Below are 22,317 nucleotides of genomic sequence, written 5' to 3'. Positions count from 1 at the left end.
CAAACTTGTATTTACCAGACAAACTTGCAAAAACCTATGATTTAGCTTGTTTTTGCTTTTTTTCCCTTTTATATCCACAGGACCTTGGCCACTCTATAGGTTCTCAGTATACATCCACTTCTCCAGTGACCATTGATGTTCCTCTGAGTGATATAAACCATAGCTTACTTGGGCACAGTCAGCTGACAACCATTGATCAGTCTGAGTTGAGTTCACAGCTTGGTCTTAGTTTGGGGGGAGGTGCTATCCTTCCCCGCCCACAGACTCCAGAGGAACAGTTATCAGCAACGCCTTCTCCTTCAAGTTCCTTACATGAAGAGGACAGCGAAGACTTCAAAAAGGTATGGACTGGTCAGCAGTCACTCATGAAAGCAGAGTTGTTCCAAAGACTGAACATAGCTTGTTTCAGTTGTATCCAATGGTAAACGGATCTGTAAAGGTTATCTGTATGGTAACTTCAGTAAGACATTTAATTTAAGCCAAGGTAGTCTTGTTTGAGTTTGAATCTTCATGGTCACAGCCAAAATGCATCCCTTCGGATCCTGAAATATTTCTTTTTAAACTCAGGACAGTCTAAAGACACAAAAAAAAAAACATTTTTGTATGCATTTTACAAGTAGTTCGGAGAATATTGATCTGTTTACGTTTTTGTGTGGTTAAAAAACACAATCTAAGCTGACATCAGGCTTTCAGTAGATATAGTATGTTGTATGGAACATTATCATTTTTTTTTTTTTCCTTTCACCCCATCCCCACCATAGGTATCTGAGAAACAAGGGCTGGTTGAATCTCCAGTGGCTGTCTCCCCTTCCTTGGTTGGAGTGGTTGCAACAGGAGGTAGCACAGTTGTACGAAAAGCTAAGCCTCCGAAAAAATCAAAGAAGAAAAAAGACCCAAACGAACCTCAGAAGCCTGTGTCTGCTTATGCCCTTTTTTTTAGGGACACGCAGGCAGCTATCAAAGGACAAAATCCAAATGCCACTTTTGGAGAAGTTTCTAAAATTGTAGCATCTATGTGGGACAGTTTAGGAGAGGATCAGAAACAGGTGAGTGTTTATTCTTTTTTTAATATATAAACGATTTTATTTAACTTGACTCCTCTGTCTGTTTTTTCTGGTTCAAACTTTGCATCTGGTTTTAAACCCACTGTTGGCAAAGCAGATTTCTTCATATTTTGAATAAGTGTTCAGTATCAATGACAATACAATAATCCATCAAAACTGTTGCAATTACGTAACAGATTTGGCCATAATCGGTGGTTATGCGATTACAATTAATGCACACACAACAATGACAGAGAGCGAATATAGTGCGATATAGGAGCATACAAGTGAGAGACACATTGGATTGCCCTACTTGCCTCTTCCAGTGAGTGGAGTTGGTAAATACACGTGCCGATTTCTTTACTCTTGTGAAGGAGTAGCCTTGATGATCACGGTGAGGCAGTATTGCTGTAAGCTTGCCATTCTGTCCTTTTTTTTTTTTTCCCCCCATCCCCCCACCCGCCGCCCCTGAGCTCTAATCCCATAAGAGCCTGAACAGAAAAATAGAGACCAAAATACAAAATATAATTCTGCAAAGAAAATGTATTATGTAATACTTTTAAAGAAGCTTCCCGTTCATGAAAAATAATGCACACAAAAAAATAATTCAGTCAATTTAATAGAATAGCTAATTTCATCATAAAATATATATAAAAAAAAAAACATTAATTCCCACCATGCTTCAAGTTTCAAAAATTGTTTGAATAAATTGAATTATGTGGGCCCCACAATTTTATGTAGTCACATATAACCACAGAAATTGTGGGTAAAGAAAATGTATTTTTTGCTTTTTAGTGCATTTACAAGTAAATAAAATCATTTTACTTAAAAAAAAAAAAGTATATATTTAATTTTAAACTTTAAGGGTCGAGCTGTACAGTTTTGCCCTTTTAGTTGAAACTGTTGCTTTAATCATGGGCTAAATAAAAAAGAGCTTTATTTCAGTGTCATTTTCTTCAAAGTTGCTTGTAACTATAATGCAAGAAGAGCTGTATTTCAGATTAATTCTGAATTTAATTAAACTATTTTCTTTCCATCTTAGGTGTACAAACGAAAGACTGAAGCAGCAAAGAAAGAGTATTTAAAAGCTCTTGCAGTATATAAAGCAAACCAGCTCTCCCAGGTAAGAAACTAAATGCTACTGATTTGTGATAAAGAGGAAAATACATTTAGCATCAAACACACACACAGCTAATAGAGATGACAAAATAACTAAGTCTGGTAGTCTTTTGGTGATTCATGTAATCTTTACTTCATTTGAGAGCTATACATCATTTTGGGTGCATGGATTATGGTTCAGTTTAAAATTTTACGCTGTGGGATTGGTTTTTCATGTTTGCAATGTAATGATAAAAACGCTCCCTTGTTTTTTTTTTTTTTTTTGGATGCAACCTGACTTACAAAAAGGGTAAAGATGACATTTGGATTTAGAATGGTAGAACAGTGGGCCCTATCCCCAACCACATAGATGATGTGATTTGGGTAATATGAAAATTTGACTTTGCAATTTATTCAATGAAAAGCATTAACATTTGCAGTACACCATGCAATGCATATGTGTCTGTTATATGCTATTTGGTATGGGATTCGTAAAAAACATATTTATTGAATTAAAAATGTTGTGCATTTTATTACAAAAAGTTTGTGATGCCTTATCGTCTGGAATGATATAGCAACTGGACTGCAACACAGACGCTTGTACTTCCCACCGTGATAACAGGAATATGTTTTGGAAGTGTAATGCATGCAAAGTGAAATGAATTTGTAATAAAGTAATTAAGCTCTCACAAAATTAACAGATAACTCATTCTGTTAAATAAAGCTAATAAACTAGTGCTTAGTTTGTTTCACTGATAATCATGGAATTACTAGATATTACAAGTGCTAGAATTTGTTTCTGTAAAGTAAGCTGTGACTGGTCAAGAAAGCCCTCCTATAATGCTGGTTTATTAAAATTTTTATATACAGACCCCGTTTTCCAACATTACAGTGTTTGAGCACATCCATTTCAGCATTTGAAAATGGGGAAGAGGGAATAGCTGAATTATTAATTTAAAAAGATAAAAGGAACAGCTGCAATTTCTTCTGCGTGTCTACAGACAAATGGCTTGTTTTGATTTTTTTTTTTTCTTTTGGTTTTTGATTTAACTTTAAGTCCCGAAGGGAAATTTTTCTTTTTGCATGACTTTTTGGGTGTTAGAGTGCAGCTTCAGCCATTGTCCAGCAGCCCTAGAGGAATTTTCAGGTTTAGGGCTTTGTTCAAGGGCCCAGTGGAGTAGGATTCCTTCTGGAAGTTATGGGATTTAAACTGGCAACCCTTTAAGATATCAACACTGAACCACCATGTTTATGTTCAAATATAAGCTTGAGAATAGAATTGCATGTGTGTAAGCTTTTACAGTGAGGTTTTTTTTTTCTTATTGATTCTATCAATAGCATTTTGATGCTTCTTATAGCAAATCTGTATTATTTAACTTACTTTTTTTTTTTGTTTTTCAACTTTTTTTTTAGAATGTTGAAGTAATGGACACCGAGCCTGTACAGCCTGCACCATCTCCATCACCACCTCCACCGCCGCCACCACCTCCACCTCCTGCTCCAAAGCCAGCTCCTAAGCGGTCCCACTCTGCTGTGTCGAATTCAAACAACAATACCATCACTAACATCTGCACTTCTAATATCATCCTTAACCACCCCCAGGTTATAACTAGGTCACGGACTGGTGCTATTGCCCCACAGTCCTCCAACCAGCATTCATCTGCTTCATCTCAGCAAACCACTACGCCAACAGTTGCCAAAATTATTATATCCAAACAAATACTTTCTGGCGCAGGACGCCAAATTCCTACTTCAATGGTTACAGTCCTCCCTGCAACAAGAGGGCTTCAGATACAAACTGCCCCAGCTGTTACAACAGTAAGCCCAGCACCAGCTCGCCCCCTGCTTAGTCAACCTCCACCATTGCAGCAGATTCCTCCTCCACGTCTTCAACAAATGGTGCATCCTCAACCACCTCCTCCTTTGCAAGCCAAACCCAGGGGAGCTGGGTTAGCTGTGACTGCTGCAGCAGTACCACCCCCTCCTCTTCAAATTAAGATCGTTCCAGCTCCTGTTCCTGTGCAAATTCAAGCTGAACCTGCCCCTGTCGCCCAGCCACCACCACCACCACCTCCCTTGCTAGTAAGTGCAACTTCTTGTTCACCCCCATCTGAAACTTTGGAAGTTACGCCAGATGGAAATGTTTCTAATTCTTCACCTGTGGTGGCCGAAGTACACGAGGAACCTGAAGAATTACACCCTGAAGAGGTAATACTTTGTTTCATTTTTATGATTTGGAATAGTAAGAGCCAATAATGTTTAATATTTCAGTGATGTGCTTCCATATTCTGAAAAGAATATTGTGGATCGATATTTTAAAATGTTTAATGTGGGGTGCCATAGTAATTAGTGAGTATATTTACTCTGTGGATATTGTTTACATACCATTTGGTAAGTATTAAGAGTGTTTCATAGGAGATTAATGACAGTAAGGTGTCTTAGGCATTGGTTAAGTAATTATAACTCTGAATTGTTATAATGTAGGTGAAGTTAGAATAAGTAATGCTAAATTCAGTTAATTATTACATACTTTGGTGTTAAGAGTTACCCAAGTCCCTGAATATAGACCTAAACAGGATTCAGATTGAGATTTAATGTAAATAAAATGTACTGTTTCATATAGAGGAAGTGAAAATAAAATAATGCATAGTAATAAGGCACAATAAATAAAATGCACATGAAATTCAAGTCCTGTAATATAATTTAGCTTGTTCCTCATCAAAATCTAGTTAATAAAACAAGTTTTGTTAGTAGCAGTTTAACTGTAAACTACTGAAATAAACACTAAGCTTAGTGTATTAGCACAAAAACTTCGAGGTGGCGAAGGTTCTGTTGTGGTGATTTTTAAGTGGCCAAAGATTGGCTAAACAATATACACTCACCTAAAGGATTATTAGGAACACCTGTTCAATTTCTCATTAATGCAATTATCTAATCAACCAATCACATGGCAGTTGCTTCAATGCATTTAGGGGTGTGGTCCTGGTCAAGACAATCTCCTGAACTCCAAACTGAATGTCAGAATGGTAAAGATAGGTGATTTAAGCAATTTTGAGCGTGGCATGGTTGTTGGTGCCAGATGGGCCGGTCTGAGTATTTCACAATCTGCTCAGTTACTGGGATTTTCACGCACAACCATTTTTAGGGTTTACAAAGAATGGTGTGAAAAGGGAAAAACATCCAGTATGCGGCAGTCCTGTGGGCGAAAATGCCTTGTTGATGCTAGAGGTCAGAGGAGAATGGGCCGACTGATTCAAGCTGATAGAAGAGCAACTTTGACTGAAATAACCACTCGTTACAACCGAGGTATGCAGCAAAGCATTTGTGAAGCCACAACACGCCCAACCTTGAGGCGGATGGGCTACAACAGCAGAAGACCCCACCGGGTACCACTCATCTCCACTACAAATAGGAAAAAGAGGCTACAATTTGCACAAGCTCACCAAAATTAGACAGTTGAAGACTGGAAAAATGTTGCCTGGTCTGATGAGTCCAATTTCTGTTGAGACATTCAAATGTTGAGTCAGAATTTGGCGTAAACAGAATGACAACATGGATCCATCATGCCTTGTTACCACTGTGCAGGCTGGTGGTGGTGGTGTAATGGTGTGGGGGATGTTTTCTTGGCACACTTTAGGCCCCTTAGTGCCAATTGGGCATCATTTAAATGCCACGGGCTACCTGAGCATTGTTTCTGACCATGTCCATCCCTTCATGACCACCATGTACCCATCCTCTGATGGCTACTTCCAGCAGGATAATGCACCATGTCACAAAGCTCGAATCATTTCAAATTGGTTTCTTGAACATGACAATGAGTTCACTGTACTAAAATGGCCCCCACAGTCACCAGATCTCAACCCAATAGAGCATCTTTGGGATGTGGTGGAACGGGAGCTTCGTGCCCTGGATGTGCATTCCACAAATCTCCATCAACTGCAAGATGCTATCCTATCAATATGGGCCAACATTACTAAAGAATGCTTTCAGCACCTTGCTGAATCAATGCCACGTAGAATTAAGACAGTTCTGAAGGCGAAAGGGGGTCAAACACACCGTATTAGTATGGTGTTCCTAATAATCCTTTAGGTGAGTTGTATGTGAGTTACACAGTTTTCTAGTACTAGTATTGTAGAGTGTTTCAGAATCGGGCAAACATGGGAGTGCAAAATTGTACAGTTTTGCCATCCGTTAGTCAACATTACGCATCTGGATATTTCTTCTTGCTTAATGTGCATGACGATGGGCTATGTCATGTGTCTAGATTAAGAATGGCAGCAGAATTCCATCGTGGTACTGTGTCTCAAAGATGATCAAAGTTTGGGAGGCATTTGCTATCGACACCAGGAGAAAATGTTGCCACTGTGGCGGAATTCAAAGTGTGATAGCATGTGAGGTAGCAAATGCTATAGGAATTAGTCAGTGGGAGTCCATTATTTATGAATAACTCGACATAAGCATTTCCAATGCACACTTGACTGTCCAGAATGTTGACTCCTGAAATGAAGTATCAACATACTGTAGCTAATGTTCCAAGGAGAATTTTGATCTAAAGAATTCAGACTGGCAAAAAATATTAAAAGCATTTCATAATGGCAAGAAAACTGGGTCACTGCTGAAAGTCCAGATTGTTTAAATAATGAGCACGTGGCGGCTCTCCAGCATCAAAGAAATCAAGGTTCAAGCCAGTTCCAGGTCTTGCATGTATTTTTTTATTTTTTTATTTTTTTGGAAGGTATGGCTAAAGGCGCACAGAGCTGGTCATTACTTGGGGCTTTTATTTTGGGGGGAAATGGCAAGAAAACGGTCCACCATCCCAGTTCTGCTTCATGACAACTGCGTGGGTACCAGAGAGATGCCACATCCATTCTATTCCATACCACTTGTGCCCCGATTTGAAGGGTAACCTGTCAGATTATGTGACAGTGATGGAGATGTCAAGTCAGTTACACAAGAGGAGTTGCTTAATTCAAACAGAACATTCAAGTGGCATAGGAAAGCCTTGTGAGCATTCACAGGGATTATGTGAAGAATAGAACTAGTTTGCTGTTACTGTTTTTTCTGTTCATGGGTCAGGCTCTAAATGTTTTGGTGATGCCTCTCATAATTACACATTTGATATTTGATAGCTCCAAGCTAATAAGCACATTTTACTAAAGGCTTTGAGAATCTCATGACTATCTGAAAGCAGACTGTGTACAGCAACAAATTTAACCTTAAATATATGGTAAATACTGTACTTTGTATACACCATGTTCCAAATTATTATGCAAATTATATTTTTCTCTGATTTTCCTAAATAGTCGATGCAAGTGGCAGTCAGCATAATTTTTGAGTCATCAACCATTAGAGTATAATTCGAATGTTACTGAACAAGCCTACTACTAATGATAACGGTATGTTTTTCAAAAGTAAAAAAACTTAAAATGCACTGTTCCAAATTATTATGCACAACAGTTTCAAAACATTTTATAGGTTGTAAAGAACTGAAAATGGTCATTTGTTGAATTTGCAGCATTAGGAGGTCATATTTACTGAAATCAAAAGCTATGTCAATCAAAAACATCTTAACAGGTCAAGTTACATATTAACATAGGACTCATTATTTGATAGCAGCTTCACAATTCTTGCATCCATTGAATTTGTGAGTTTTTGGAGTTTCTGCTTGAATTTCTTTGCAGGATGTCAGAATAGCCCCCCAGAGCTGCTGTTTGGATGTAAACTGCCTCCCACCCTCATAGATCTTTTGCTTGAGGATGCTCCTAAGGTTCCCAATAGGATTGAGCTTAGGGGAGAATGGGGGCACACCATGAGTTTCTCTCCTTTTATGCCTATAGCAGCCAATGATGTAGAGGTATCCTTGCAGCATGAGATGGTGCATTGTCATGCATGAAGATGATTTTGTTACGGAAAGCACGGTTCTTCTTTTTGTACCATGGAAGAAAGTGGTCAGTCAGAAACTCCACATACTTTTCAGAGGTCATTTTCACACCTTCAGGGACCCTAAAGGGGCCGACCAGCACCCTACCCATGATTACGGCCGAAAACATGACTCTGCCACCTCCTTGCTGACGTCGCAGCCTTGTTGGGACATGGTGGCCGTCCGCTAACCATCCACCACTCCATCCGTCTGGACCATCCAGGGTTGCATGGCACTCATCTATAAACAAGACTGTTTGAAAATCAGTCTTCATGTAGTTATGGGCCCACTGCAGCCATTTCTGCTTAGGGGTGGCCAAATAGAAGGTTTATGCATAACTGCAATCCACTGGAGGAACTTGCTCCCTGATGATCGCAGGACTCCAGAAGCACCAGCAACTTGTACCTGTTTGCTGCTTTGTTAATGGCATTTTAGCAGCTGCTCTCTTAATCTGATGTATTTGTTTGGCAGAAACCTTCCTCATTTTGCCTTTATCTGCACGAACCTGTGTGTACTCTGAGTCAGCCACAAATCTTTTCACAGTATGATGCATGCTTAAGTTTTCGTGAAATATCTAAGGTTTTCATACCTTGTCCTGGGCATTCACACTTTTCGGCAGCAGAGAGATCCTTTTTCTGTCCCATATTGCTTGAAAATGGTGGTCTGCTTAATAATGTGGAGCAGCCTCCTTTAGTAGTTTTTCCTTTAATTGGGCTCACCTGGCAAACTAATTATCACAGGTGTCCGAGATGTGTCTCAGGGCTCTTTTGATCACTGAAATCAAATACCATCTATGAGTTTAATTGAAAAACCAAAATATTTAATCTTTATGACACTTAAATACAATTGCATTTGACTTAAATCCTATACCTACGAAGCGTATTGACTGTTGCATACAGTTTTGGATTTCATAAAATGTGAGTTACTAGGCAGCTCCCATTAAAAAAAAGTAAATCCCTTGCCGATCTGAAGCAGGAGTCTTTCAGGAAAAAATGTGTTTATCTCTACACAAACGTGAGACTAAGAGGAGACTTGATAGAAGTGGGATTGATGGAAACCGTTTGTTTAGATTGGATAGGTTAGGTAGTCTTCATCAGCCTGGAGAGAAATTTGTTTACAGCAGAAAAGTGCAAGACAAAAGGCATTGTTACACAGACACAATAAAGCAAACCAAAAGCCAGCATGTAACAGTCACTGTTACAATCAGCAGAAACTGTTTTTGTATCAATTAAAAATAAACTCTTAACAGTATCCTGTAATTATTCAGAATTCAGCAGGCCCCTTCAAGTTCTTAGAATAAAAAATGCTTATAACTAAGTGCTAAAAAGCAACGTGTTAATGAACACTTATATTAAGTGTACTTAAACATGTTGCTTTTTAAACTTGGCAGCCTAAATCTGCAGAGATGTGGGATTCAGATGGAATTAGGCTGAGAATAAATTTTGCACCAGCTCTATAGAAAATATGGTAAACTCCAAACATGAGGTCAACTGATTAACTAAATAGCAGATTATGGTGTGTTTTCATGTCTTTAATACAATTTACACAACATGATAAAGATTGCTTGGCTGTTGCACACTGCTTCTAGATTTGTGCAGATATTTGAATCTTAAATATCCCTAAAGTACTGTAGAACTTGACATTTTGCTTCTATGTTGTGTTCTATTTTATTCCATAGATGCAGACCTGTGTATAAACAGTAACAAACCGCTTTTTTTTTCCTCCCCGTCTCCAGGTGGAGGTTCAGTTGGTTAGTGGGTCACCTCCTACACAGGAAATGCCTTCTCCACCTACTAGTCGCTGTTTAAGGGATGGATGTCCCAATCCTGCAGTGGAAAGCAAGGACTGGGATAGGGAATACTGCAGCAATGAGTGTGTTGCAACACACTGCAGGTAAGCAAGTTTACATATAATACCCTTTAACAATTTTTTCTTTTTTGGGAGGTTTGTTTTGTTGGGGAGAGGGCCATTCTTTATATTTATAGATTGTTATTAGATAAAAGAATAGGCATGGTTAAGAGATTTTGGTTTTTGTAATTGAAAATAATGGTAACTTTTTTTTTTTTTTTTTTTTTTTCTCCAACCCATCAGAGACATCTTCATAACCTGGTGTTCAATCCGAGGGGCCAGCAGTACTACAGCTGTGAAATAATGCTTATGATCGATTGATAACCATCCAGCAAGGAGAACTGTCCTAGAGCAGGAAAAACATCCTTCAAAACGTTTAATCCTTCCTGCTGTTGTGCGTTATGCTAACTTTTGTCTTTGTGAGAATGAAGAAACACTAATACCACCAAGTCTTGTTTCCAATTCTTTCAGAAAATGGTGTTTTGGCAGCTTTTATTGAAATAAAAGCCTACATTTTTACAGTTTCATATCCATATTACATTTCTTGTCAAGGAGTGGAAGTGTCAAGAAGTTCTTATTGCCTTTGTTGAAGCACAGTGTATGAAGACATTCCACATACCAACAATATGTGGTTTTTTTTATGGAGATATCAAAAATGTTTGGGTAAGAAAGTGTAAACCCATGGTATGGAAAGGTCATTGAATCCAGTGGGATGTGAGGAAAAGAGAACCTCTGAGAACCAGAGATGTGATATAAGCTGTTTAGTAGTTCCAGGATATTTAGTCAAAGAAAAAATCTAATGGTCTTCTTAATTGTCAATAGGAGGCAACCCTCTCACCCATTAAAAAAAGTTTTTATTTATTGTGAAAATATCTGGCCCTGTTGGATTTTATGCTGCATCATGCTGATGTCTCACCAACAGTTCTGAAATCAAGTTTGTCTTGGATTTATTCAAGGTCATACTTATTTGTAAGGTCATTATTCGTGGTTCCATTAGTGCTTATATATAATAAATAAAACAAACAATAGAGTTGTATTGGTAAGACAGTTTGTTTAAAATACATCACAGAATTGCAATATTGGTGTTTTATATACATATGTAAAAGAAAAAAAATTCAATTGTAGCAAAGAATCCAAAAGTTATGTGTTCTTTTTTTTGGATTTGTCAACTGCCCTTTAGAGTAAGTACTTCTCATGTGTAGAATTGTCTTTACTTGCTACTTCCTTTTTCTTAGAACACTTTTTTTTCTCTCGTTATTTTTTATTATCTGAACTTAGACAAAGAAAACCACTAGTGTTCGTTCATGAGTGCAATGTTCGTATTTATTGTAGTCCATGGGGCAGTAATAATGGGGAGTGCAGGTTCTGTCATGAGGGGGGGCACTACCTCTATAGACCCTTCTGCAAAATGTCTGGTTACAGCAGGAATTGGCTTTTTGTACATCTTGTTAAGGCCAGCAGTGAGGTCTCGTCTCGTTTGTGCGGGGGTACTGAGCTTGATGGTGCCAGCAGTTGAACGACTTTTGGATATGTTTGAATGGGATTTTAACTATCCTATGTTTTACTTGATTTCATATTTCAAGTTAATTTATATTAAATCCTCTTAATCTGAACCCAGTGGTGCCCTTAATACAATTCTATGTCCAAGTCACATTGTTTTTGTGATTAATGTTGGATAATTCATCCTAGAACAGAACCTTTAATGAAAACGAAGCTAGCTTGAACTACACATGTGAAAGTAATGGGTTTGGGTATGGCTGTCCCCTTTTAATCTAGAATAATTTTCAGATTTTAGATGTTATTTCAAAAAAAAAAAAATATTTTTTTCCCCCTACCCCATTCCATTCTTGTTTTACTAATGTCATTCACAATGAAGTTGACTGTAAATAAATGTCTTCAGTGGAAGAAATGTTACAAATACCATGATATAATGTGTGCTCTGTTATTGTCCATCTGTTCATTTCAAGATTCATCCTGTGGTGTGGCAGAAGTGGGTTCAAAAAAGGCTCCATAATGGGAAAGGAAGAACAACATTTATATTTGACTTTTATGAATGCAGAGAGAGCTTATTAGTAGTATTTCTATATTAGAAAAGCTTATCTGAGTAAAGAGCCTGAATGTGCTGCTTTGAAATGAGGGACCATTTCATTTATTTTCAGTGACTGGGCTTTGCCTCATCACTTTTTTTTATTTATTTTTATTTAAATGAAATTTGACTTTTAAGTCACTCTTGTTGCCCAGAACTGAAATATTTCCAATGCCTATTGTGATACAGGTAGTGGTAAAAAGCAAAGCGTCCTTGTTAACATTCTGTACAAGAGTTTTAACAAAGTAGTGTCCACAGCCGCATGCTGCCCATGGAAACAACTGCCTGTCAGTGAGTAGGGGCTTGTGGTTCGCAAGAAAGCTGCCACTCAAAGAGGCTCGTTTTGAGTTGTTTGAAAGAATTCTACAGAGCTTTAAAAAAAAAAAAAAGTCATCTAGAATTGAAAAGCGGCCGTTTTGAAATGAACTAACCTTTTAATACAGAAATTGTGCCCTGGATGGCATGTCTGCTAACGCATATTCTGTGTGTGTTGTTTTTGTCCACTACCTGCTGGTGCTTGTTAGGCTTGGCTTATTGTCAGTACAAACTAGCTAATGGATTTTTTTTCCCTTGATCAGGTACTTTTAAAAAAATGTATTTTATAAAGTTGAACTACTACTAGCCATTGACCTGGAACATCTAACAAGTGCACTTATGAAGTTGAAACTTAGCTTAGTAAACCGTGCTAGAATAAGCCATCTTTTCAAGTTGACAACATTTATATAGCACATTTTCATACAAAAAAATGTAGCTCAAAGTGCTTTACAGGATGAAGTGGGGAAAAAACAATCTAAAAATAAATATAGGCAATACTAATTAACATAGAATAAAAGTAAGGTCTGATGCCCAGACAGGGCAGAAAAAACAAAAATGACTCCAGACGGCTGCTGAAAATTAAAAAAAACAGAAAACAATTTGCAGGTGTTCCAGGCCACGGGACCACCCAGACCCCCTCTAGGCATTCTACTTAACATAATTGATCTCAAAAGTCGAGGCTCAGTCTGGTCCATGAACTCAGTGTTTCTTGTTAACTTAAGGCAGGCTTTGGCAATCCACGATTCCACTTGCACTAGTGAGGTTTATAAATCCCCGAGAGTCTACATGTGCAGTATAGTATATTACACATTTAGCAACCAAAAAGAAAACTGCCCCTTTGGTCAGATGCTCCAGTGTCACTCCTGCTGAAGGTCCGATTGCACAGTACGACCGGTGGGTGTCCTTTAAGAGGATTGACCTGTGCAACGATGCCATAAACTGTCTCTAATGAACTTCACACTGCAGCTGTTCCCTCACAAGTGCAGTTTATTGCACTAGTGATGTTTGGTAATCCTAAAACATCATTTAGTGTCCCTGATAAGAGTTTGAATAAATGGATTTTCCACAGATTCACTTACCACACTTGGCATTTTGTGCATTTAATGAAACTATAAACATCTGAATAAAAATTCATCTTCTTGAGTACCAGACCAAACCTGACCATTTTTACAATGAGTGTTACTGTTATGCTGGCATATCCTGAATTACAAAACCTTTTGTATTTTTAGCATTTACCAGTGAAGAAAATAAACTATTACAAAAATAAGAGGTCAAGTCCATTTAATTGTGGTGTGCAACTGAATTTATTTTATATGTTATTCTATTTTACAATGTACCTGTATGCACTGCCATGATTTGTGTCAAAAATGACAAGGGGCTTCCTTTCTGTTTATCTGTCTATTGGCACGTGGTTTAAAAGCCCTTCATGGTACTTGAGCACAGAAGGTCTTGAAGTGTGGCTTTTTCTTGGACGCACATCACTATAAATATCTTTGTGTTGCTAACTTAGAACTGGTACAGTTAGAACTGATGATTTTCATTTTACAGAACATCCCCATTTTAACTTTTTTTAAATTTTTTAATTGTACGTTTTCCTTTTGCCCCACGCAGACAACTAAGCCATGGGGATGAATAGCATAATTTAAATGTGATATATTATTATTGTCATTTTTCAATAAACAGTGTAGCTTTTAATGTTGTACCACTTTTCAGTGACAATCCTATTAAACGGTTGTGTACCTAAGGATGCAACATCATTAAATATGCTACAAAATCATGTCATTGACTAAAAAGTGGTTAATGAGTGACATTTCAATGGATAGTTTAGGTTAGAATGTGTTACCGTTTGGTAATGAACATCTATATATATAATTCACTAAAGCAAGACACCCATGGAAAGCGGCGTGGATTCACTAAGCCTCTGACAAGTAAGACATCTATGGCGCATGCAGGGAGGAGCCACGCCCACCAACTCCATGTCCATTGGATGCGACGACAACTCGCAGAGCCACGCCCACCAACTTGGACGCGACGACACAGAAGGAACGGCGTCATTTATATTCGTCTGTCGTGGAGGCCTCATGTACCTCCAAGCCACGTTGACTGTTCATAGACGCATGTTTCTCGCGGAGGCGAGTCGCCATATGCAGCGTGTAAAACAGTTTGCGAGGGGTATCTCATGGGATCCTTAAAACAATCCTTTACAACTGAGGTTAAAACACAATGAAGTAAGCAGTCTTTAAAAACCGAGTTTTTGGTTACGACGCACGACTGCGTGCACCACAGCAAACTATTTTACACGCTACATAAAGCAATTCGCATCCACGACAAACATGCGCCTTCTTCACTCACGGACAATTATATGTTGCTCTCTCCAGAGTTCCATCTTTTCATTCACTTTCTGTTGTATCCTCAAACCCTCCCTTTTTAGACAACTGTGTCTTTCCAGAAGTGTTCAACCATCAATAATTATGTGGCGTTTGTTATCCCGTGGGTTCACTATTGTGTTGTATTTTGCTCTCTCCAGAGTTCCATCTTTTCATTCACTTACTGTTGTATTCTCACACCAACCCGTTTTAGACAACCGTGTCTTTCCAGAAGTGTTTAGCATTCAATAAATAATTATGCATGAGATTGAGCGTGTGTCTAGGCGTGGGTAAGCCGTTGAACCCCATTTGGGCTGCAAACCGTGGAATTCCCACTAAGTGCGACTCATATGCTCCCACTGCGTCCCTACCCCGTGTGCACACGCATCTCGCTACTACCGTGGTCGGGTGTCTTGGTGGATTATATATATAGAATAGCGGCCAAAACCGCACAGAGCAATGAAATGTCTATGTCAGTCACAGATGCATCTGGACTGTGTTAAGACGACAACGACTCGAGTGACGAGTTGGAGATGGGCACATGAGCAGGCAGTGCATACTGGACGAGAAATCAGCAGACTAGCATGACGGAGGGAGCTGAATAGACGTCCTTCTCCTCTCCTCCCATTCCACACTCCACGCCGTGCACCCCCATCCCTCCGTCTGGCAGGAGAAGGCACGATGGCGATCCACCAATTTTCAGTCACGGACGATTGTGTGTTGGTTCGTTCCTTGCATTGTTACAATGTTGCTTTTCTTGCTGATTTATTACATTACCGATTTTTCAAATGTTAATTTTCTCCCTGTGCTTAAAAATCATTTAAAAACCGGCCTGATTATGCGGCGTATGATACGTCGCGGGTTGGCTAGTGTGGGATTAATTTAAATGAGAATTCAGAAGCATTAGATAGGTTAAATAAATCCCCAGAACCTTTGTCCAAGGTTGTTTTGTTTTTCATCAAGCAGGAACTTGATGAACTTTCAGTCCATAATACTCTGCTTAACTTCATCCAGGCTCAGACATGACAATTAGTCACGTGTGTCCTGTCTAGCGTGTCTGCACCCTGACCATCCTCCGCTTGTTTACTTCAGTTACCAAACACGACTTGCCAAAACCGGCTCAGATAAGCACAGCATCTCCACTTCGGCCAGGCTTTGTGGAATACCCCTGAATGTTACGCCTGCACACATTATCTAACTTGCTAAAATCAGTAGCTCTGACAGCTAAGGACACCATGCATCTCCTGATGCAGGGCTGGACCGCTCATGACTGTTGTGTTACTAAATAAATCAAGATGGGGAAAGAAAACCAGCACTCATTGTTGGACGGAACGTATAACAGGCTGCCTTCCCCTCAGGCCAGGAATTTGGAGCTTGTTCTTCATTGGCTTGTCATTGAATTGACATTATGTGAGCCATCCGTTTCAACAACAGTATGTGTCGCAGATCCAAAACGGTCTCTTAGGCTGGAATAGCTAAGGATGAAGATGGAAAGGTGTTGCGTGTTTGTCTTGCTTTGGTGTGAACATTCAAGCATTTCCAGATCTTGAGTAGTCATCTGTGTCATGCTGATGAACAAAATGGTCTGCTGGTCAGGGGTTTTAAAGCAAAGTGAGCCCTTTTTGTGAAGATACACCAGTTGGAATTAAAAATGTCTCATTTCAGAAAATGTGTTACTTTTTTCCATCAGGATGTAAGAAATTCAGTTCAACATGCATCCTGTTGATTCAGTCCAACACAATGCAGAGTTGCATGGCCATGCCAAGGTCAGTCTGAAACCACTGTCACATTACGGTACTTCTAGTCGTTGGATATGTTAGACTTGCTGAGTGTAGTTCTGATCTTGTCACGGGACCATATCAATTGTAACAAAGGCACTATATAGGTGCCTGACCTGACACAGATGGACACGGAGGCACGTATAAAAATACAGAAACTTTATTTTTCTTCACCTGTGGGCGCATGTCTTCCCCGTGACCCACAGGCAATACACAGTCCCACAGAACACCAGTCCAACACACAGCAACACCACCTTTCTTCTTTTACCACCACTCCTTCCCAAACTTCGTCTCCTTCCTCCCAACTCTGGCCCTTCGAGTGGTGGTGGCTGGCCCTTTTTATAACCCACCCGGAAGTGTTCCAGGTGCTTGACCACCAGGGCTGAAGATTCGTCCAGCCAGGCTGTTGAGTCCATGCAGCTCCCCCTGACGGCCATCCGAGCCCCCAACCAGGCTGTGGAGAACTCCATCCCCCATGGAGCCTTGCGGGTGGTTGGGGAATCACCGTCAGCCATGGAGGCTGCCACCAAGCGCCCCGGGGGAGGTACTGGACTGCCCATGTTGGCTCCCCCGGAACATAAGCAGCAGGGGCATCCCTGCCGGGCATGGGACCCGGCTGTACTTCACACAATGTACACAAGTGAAATGGCCAGACATGTCAAATTAAGTGGTGTCATATCGATTTTCCAGCACTGTTGTCCCTTGATAATACACAAAAAAATGTTGTGTACGCCCATTTCCGTGCTCACTTCTAGATGTATACAAACTAAACATTGATTTTAAGATGAGATTTATGATGTTCAACTTTAATGACAAAATACGAGATTAAAGTCAACATTTTGACTTTAATCCCAACATAGACCTTTTGTTTTCATTGTGTCCCTGTAATTTTTTCTTCTCTGGGACCCTTCTTTTTTTTTTTATTTCGGGCACTGTGCAACTTTCTGACCTTGAACTTTTGAGTGCCTCCTCCATGCTGTGACACTCCATCAGTTTCCTTGTTGTTGTTTAGACCACTGCTTAAGCCACCAAATATGCTTTTCATTGCCTCCACTTCTCTGACCAGGACCTCCATTTCACATTCGCTGAAATTCTTTTTTTTGCATGTTCTCTTGCCATTGTCTTTTAACAAAACACTGAACAAAAGGGGCTATTTATACTTGTTGCATATTCAAATAGGTGAAATTCTGGGAGGTGTCTTGAGTGGGACTGTAGGTCTGTGCATATGCATTAAAATTCATATTGATTGGGATTTATAAAGGGTAAGTACATCATATTTTTCTTGTGCTCTGTTTTATATGTCTGAATTTTTTTGTGCATACACACATTTCTTGTTTTGTCCATACATCATGTTTTCTTGTGAATTCCACGCACAGTTTTAGACAGCTGTTCTGGATGTTTGTAGAATTCTTTCTTGTATCCTAAAGGATTTCTATAAATTCTACCAAGAAGAATGGGGAAGAATCACTCCTGAACAATGTGCAAAACTGGGACATACTTACATATCCAAAAGAATTAAGGCTGTTATTGCAACAAACGGGTTCCCGCCAAAGTATTGACGTGTAGAACTAGAATGCAAACACTAATTTTGAGTTTTTCTTCTGCAGTTAAATATCTACAGAAAATGGTTTATTTTGACTTTGGAAATGTATTGTCACAGCATGGGAGTTCACATGTAAAATAATGAATGGATAAATACGTGTACAAATTTTTTGTCATACAGAAAATTATGATGACTTTCAAGGGGACTGAATATGTTTGCACACAACTGTATTAAGTGAACACCCTGCAGTTTCTCCACAGTGTGGATGAAGAATTTGAAATCTAATAAAAGCAGTGGGTCGGGACCACATTATTACATGTGTTACATCTCTTCATCTCGAGTGTATGTTATATTGTCTTTGTTATTTTGGTGATATAATTGTGTCGCCATTTTGTGTATACATTTTCATATGGCTTCTGTCATTTTATGTTTCTTTACATGTTGGTGTTGGTACATGTAATGTGACCCTTTACATCATGAAAGCCATGGCACAAAAGGAGGCAGCACACCAGTGGCGTAGCCAGGTGGACCCATCCCGTCTAGCATAACTGTTAGTAATTTATTACTAGATCATAGGTGCCAGGTGGGCAGTGGCGTCCGCGACCGCATCACTATTGGATCACAAGCTGGTGACAAACGGCTCTCTAAATGGACTTTGTAATGACGTTTTTAATCGGGCAGCTGTAAGTTAGCAAAAATAAAATAAATTGTGGGAATGGAATGTGGGAGGTGTGGGTAATAGTAGTGCATAAATATATGTAAGATGTGGAGCCGCTTGCTTTTCCACAACATCTTTGTGACGGAAGATGATTAAAATGTAGCGTAAGCTAGAAAGTAGAAACTGTTCTGTGCTATAAATCGAAGTCATTTCAATTTTAAATTCAGCAGTAAAAATACTGTACATGGTGAAAGTAAAAGACCTTTTCTGAAAAAAAATGAATTACCTTATGTTCTACTGAAAATCACCTGCATATCTTAAACAATACATTTCATTATTTTTTACAGCCAAGTTCTGTAAAATCGATATTTTTCTACCTTCAAAATATGCTAAATACCGTTTAGTGATGAAAACTGTAAAGCGCTGCTTCAGTAAAACCCAAGTTACGATATTTGCATAAGGACACGCCCCCTTTCACCATATTGTTCCTGGTGAACAGCAGGGAAAAAAACTTAAACACAGCAGACGTATTTTTCCCTGCGTGCTGAACGTTTTTTGAGGCTATGGAAGCTGATTTCTGGTGGGTTGTATTGGATAAGCTGGCACACCTGTAGGACACCACACACCACAAAAGCAAACTTTATTTCCCCACCAGACAATGTGCCATAGTTTCTTTAAACACTGAATTGCTTTTGATGTGTTTGATTAAATTGTACTTTTTGTTATTGGTTGTTCTTATTTTACTGATGCAAGTTGTGTACTGGGGTTTGACCCTGACAATACTTTCTAATGGTTTATTGATTGGCATATTTATTACACTGCATGAATTTCTGCTTATGGTTAAGCATTCCATTCTGTTGGAATGTGTTGCAAAGAAAAAACAGTTTTTACTACAAAGTTATACTGTAGACCTAAAAATATTGTCACCTTATTTATTACAGTAAAATAGTGGCAACCCAGCTGCCAGTTTTTTTATCGTAAAAATAACATTTTTATAGACCTAAAGATACTGTCACCTTTTTTTTTATACGGTAAAATTCTGGCAAACCAGTATTTTGCTGTAAATTGAACATTATTTTTTTTACAGTGTAACAAATTAAAATGATAACACCCGCTGACAGGATACCACTACACAATCGACCTGTTTTACACAAGTTTTGAGAGAATGGACATCATGAAGTGAGGTGTCAATGGCTCCAAGAAATTTGCCATGTTGGTAGGAAATTGCTTTGTCATATACAGTATTTTGCTTGTTTGTCTTTAGTAGATTTTCCATTTTTAATGGTTTTAACAGATAGCACCTGATCTAAAGCTTTTGTTTCACTACTTACAGACTCAGTGGTTGCAACCATTTCACTCCCTGCACTGTCTGCATAACCTTCCTGCGGCCGTTACGACGATTCACCAGCATCAGCATTCTCAGTTACCACCGCCGACCCTCGCTCAGTTTTGAGAAAGGTAGAAATCTTGGTGAGCTTAGCGTTCTTCAAGTCCTGTTGTGGACAGGCCTTATGTTTAGCAGCACCACTCTTATAATGTTTGCCGGATCTGCTGCTACTGGCCGACATGGCGTTGTATGGCGAGAGTATAAACGATGCTGGATTATGTGAATTTCCCCTTGGGATTAATAAAGTATCTATCTATCTATCTATCTATCTATCTATCTATCTATCTATCTATCTATCTATCTATCTATCTATCTATATTGTTCAAATATTCAGCGTTTGCCACCTAATAGGGACCATAACAACAGAATTGCTATTATGTACCATTTACAAGTTAAAATTTCGAAAACTGTGGACATCAAAGTACAAAAGTAACAATTATTTACGATAATAATGAATTTTTACATTTTCATGTGACGTCCTTCAAAACTTCTTTCGTTCATGTCTGCTATAGCAGGCCAAAGGTCGCCAAATATGGGAATGTGCACTTCTCTGTAAGGCAGAGTTGGACATGTTGTGCCTCAGATTAAGTCTAAATTTGTATAAACTGTAGGCCTGCCAAATACGTAATATCATCATGGATTGGATTGGACTGGCCTGGTGATGGTGCAAACATGCAACTGAAAATGTGAATTGTTAATGGAATAAACTGTGCAAGTGATTTATTCAATTTTTTTTGTTTAATCTATACGGCCCTGGGTGAGCCCCCCAAACTCGTAGGCCCTTGTGCTTTGCACAATTTGCACAATCCATTGCTACACCACTGTAGCACACATCTCACAGTATCCAAATTTTAATGTAACTTCAAGAAAGACCATCGCAAGAGATGTAGTGCTTGAGTAATTAAAACGACTTCTCAGGATAAAGATTTTAGATTGTGTGGCCTTCAAGTTTAGCTTAGACCTTGTGATTCTAGTGAAAGAGAAGATGGCCTCTGTGCATTGAGCTGTGCGCTGCTTCCTGACTATTTCTCTTTCAAATCTTTAACGAAGGACCAATCCATTATATCTTTTTACATCAAATAGTTATTAAATTGTGTGGAGTTTTCCAATCTGTCCATATGATGGGGATAAAGCAGTGTCTTGGTCGCCTCAACTTCACTTTATACCATTTTACACCTCCCAGAGTGGTTTTTATCCTTAACTAGCTGATTACCCAGTGGCTTCACTCGCTGAGTGCAAGGGGAAAAAATAAAATGCAGTATTAATAAAATAAGTTTGCTAATTACCAATTTCATTTTTCAACAAATTAAGAGCATTTACAATAACATAGAAATCAATATAAACAACATTGTCAACATCATTATCATATGAGAATATGAAGTAATATATAAGAAGCACATTGCATATAAATATAAATTATTAAACAGTAAAACATTTTGATAAAAGAATTTGAACAACATATAAGAAGCGTATAAATTATTAAACAGTAAAACATTAACATTTAAGAAGTAAAGATACATTGAGTACTACTGCAGTGCTTTCAGGTAAACTACATTTTTTGTTTGCCCATTAGGTGCACAAATGGATACATTTTTTGGTGTACCCACCTGAGAACACGCTACATATAACTGATCGTGGGGGTCCGGTCATACGCACGTAGTGTATTATAATGTGTTCTGTGGTCATACATAATTTCTACGGAATTTCGCGTTTTTACTTCTTTTCAATATCAGTAAAATAACTCTCACATAAATAATAATTCATAAAGTTGATATAAAGACTGGCATCCACAAACAAAGTGATTAGTTCCTGTTTCCAGTCATACGCACGTAGTGTATTATAATATGTTCTGTGGTCATGTGTAATTTCTGTTTCAAACGTGAAAAGAATTTTATATATTTAGATTAGTTGCTTTTAACAGTATGAAGATGATGTCTGATGCTGATGAACTGCATTTGTTTCTGGTGGCTGTGGTTGTTATGAACTAAAGAGTTCCCAAGCACAGAAAATCTTGAAAATACTCAAAAGGTCTCCTAGAGGTGGAAAGACTGTCACACCCTGGCTAGTAACGAAGAGGTCCACATAGAATCTTTATGAATAATAAAAAAATACTAGGGGGCTCGGCCCCCTGCTCACTTCACTCGCCAACCCCCGGGAGGGTGCTACGCATCAGCCACTTCGCGGATCTGACACTCGTGTATGGGGAAGCGGATGTACAATTTAAACAGATTGTTATTTTCATTGGAATTGTTGCATATGCGTAATAGACCTAACT

The 22,317-nt window shown here is 38.8% G+C and overlaps 1 protein-coding gene across 4 annotated transcripts in view; it reads left to right on the top strand.

Moving 5' to 3' along the window:
• Positions 1-11,829, top strand: part of tox4b (TOX high mobility group box family member 4 b) — a 29,670-nt gene extending 17,841 nt beyond the window's left edge. For all 4 annotated transcript variants that reach the window (XM_039746098.1, XM_039746092.1, XM_039746089.1 and 1 more), the window contains exons 4-9: positions 81-341; positions 762-1,046; positions 2,086-2,166; positions 3,555-4,349; positions 9,797-9,954; positions 10,153-11,829. In XM_039746098.1, coding sequence (XP_039602032.1) covers positions 81-341; positions 762-1,046; positions 2,086-2,166; positions 3,555-4,349; positions 9,797-9,954; positions 10,153-10,213 — 1,641 coding nt within the window. In that variant the 3' untranslated portion in view covers positions 10,214-11,829. The remainder of the gene's footprint in view (positions 1-80; positions 342-761; positions 1,047-2,085; positions 2,167-3,554; positions 4,350-9,796; positions 9,955-10,152) is intronic.
• The last annotated feature ends 10,488 nt before the right edge of the window (positions 11,830-22,317 follow it).

This window comes from Polypterus senegalus, chromosome 1 (genome assembly GCF_016835505.1).
Source record: "Polypterus senegalus isolate Bchr_013 chromosome 1, ASM1683550v1, whole genome shotgun sequence".
Taxonomy (NCBI): Eukaryota; Metazoa; Chordata; class Cladistia; order Polypteriformes; family Polypteridae; genus Polypterus; species Polypterus senegalus.
This window is presented reverse-complemented; position numbering and strand designations above follow the sequence as displayed.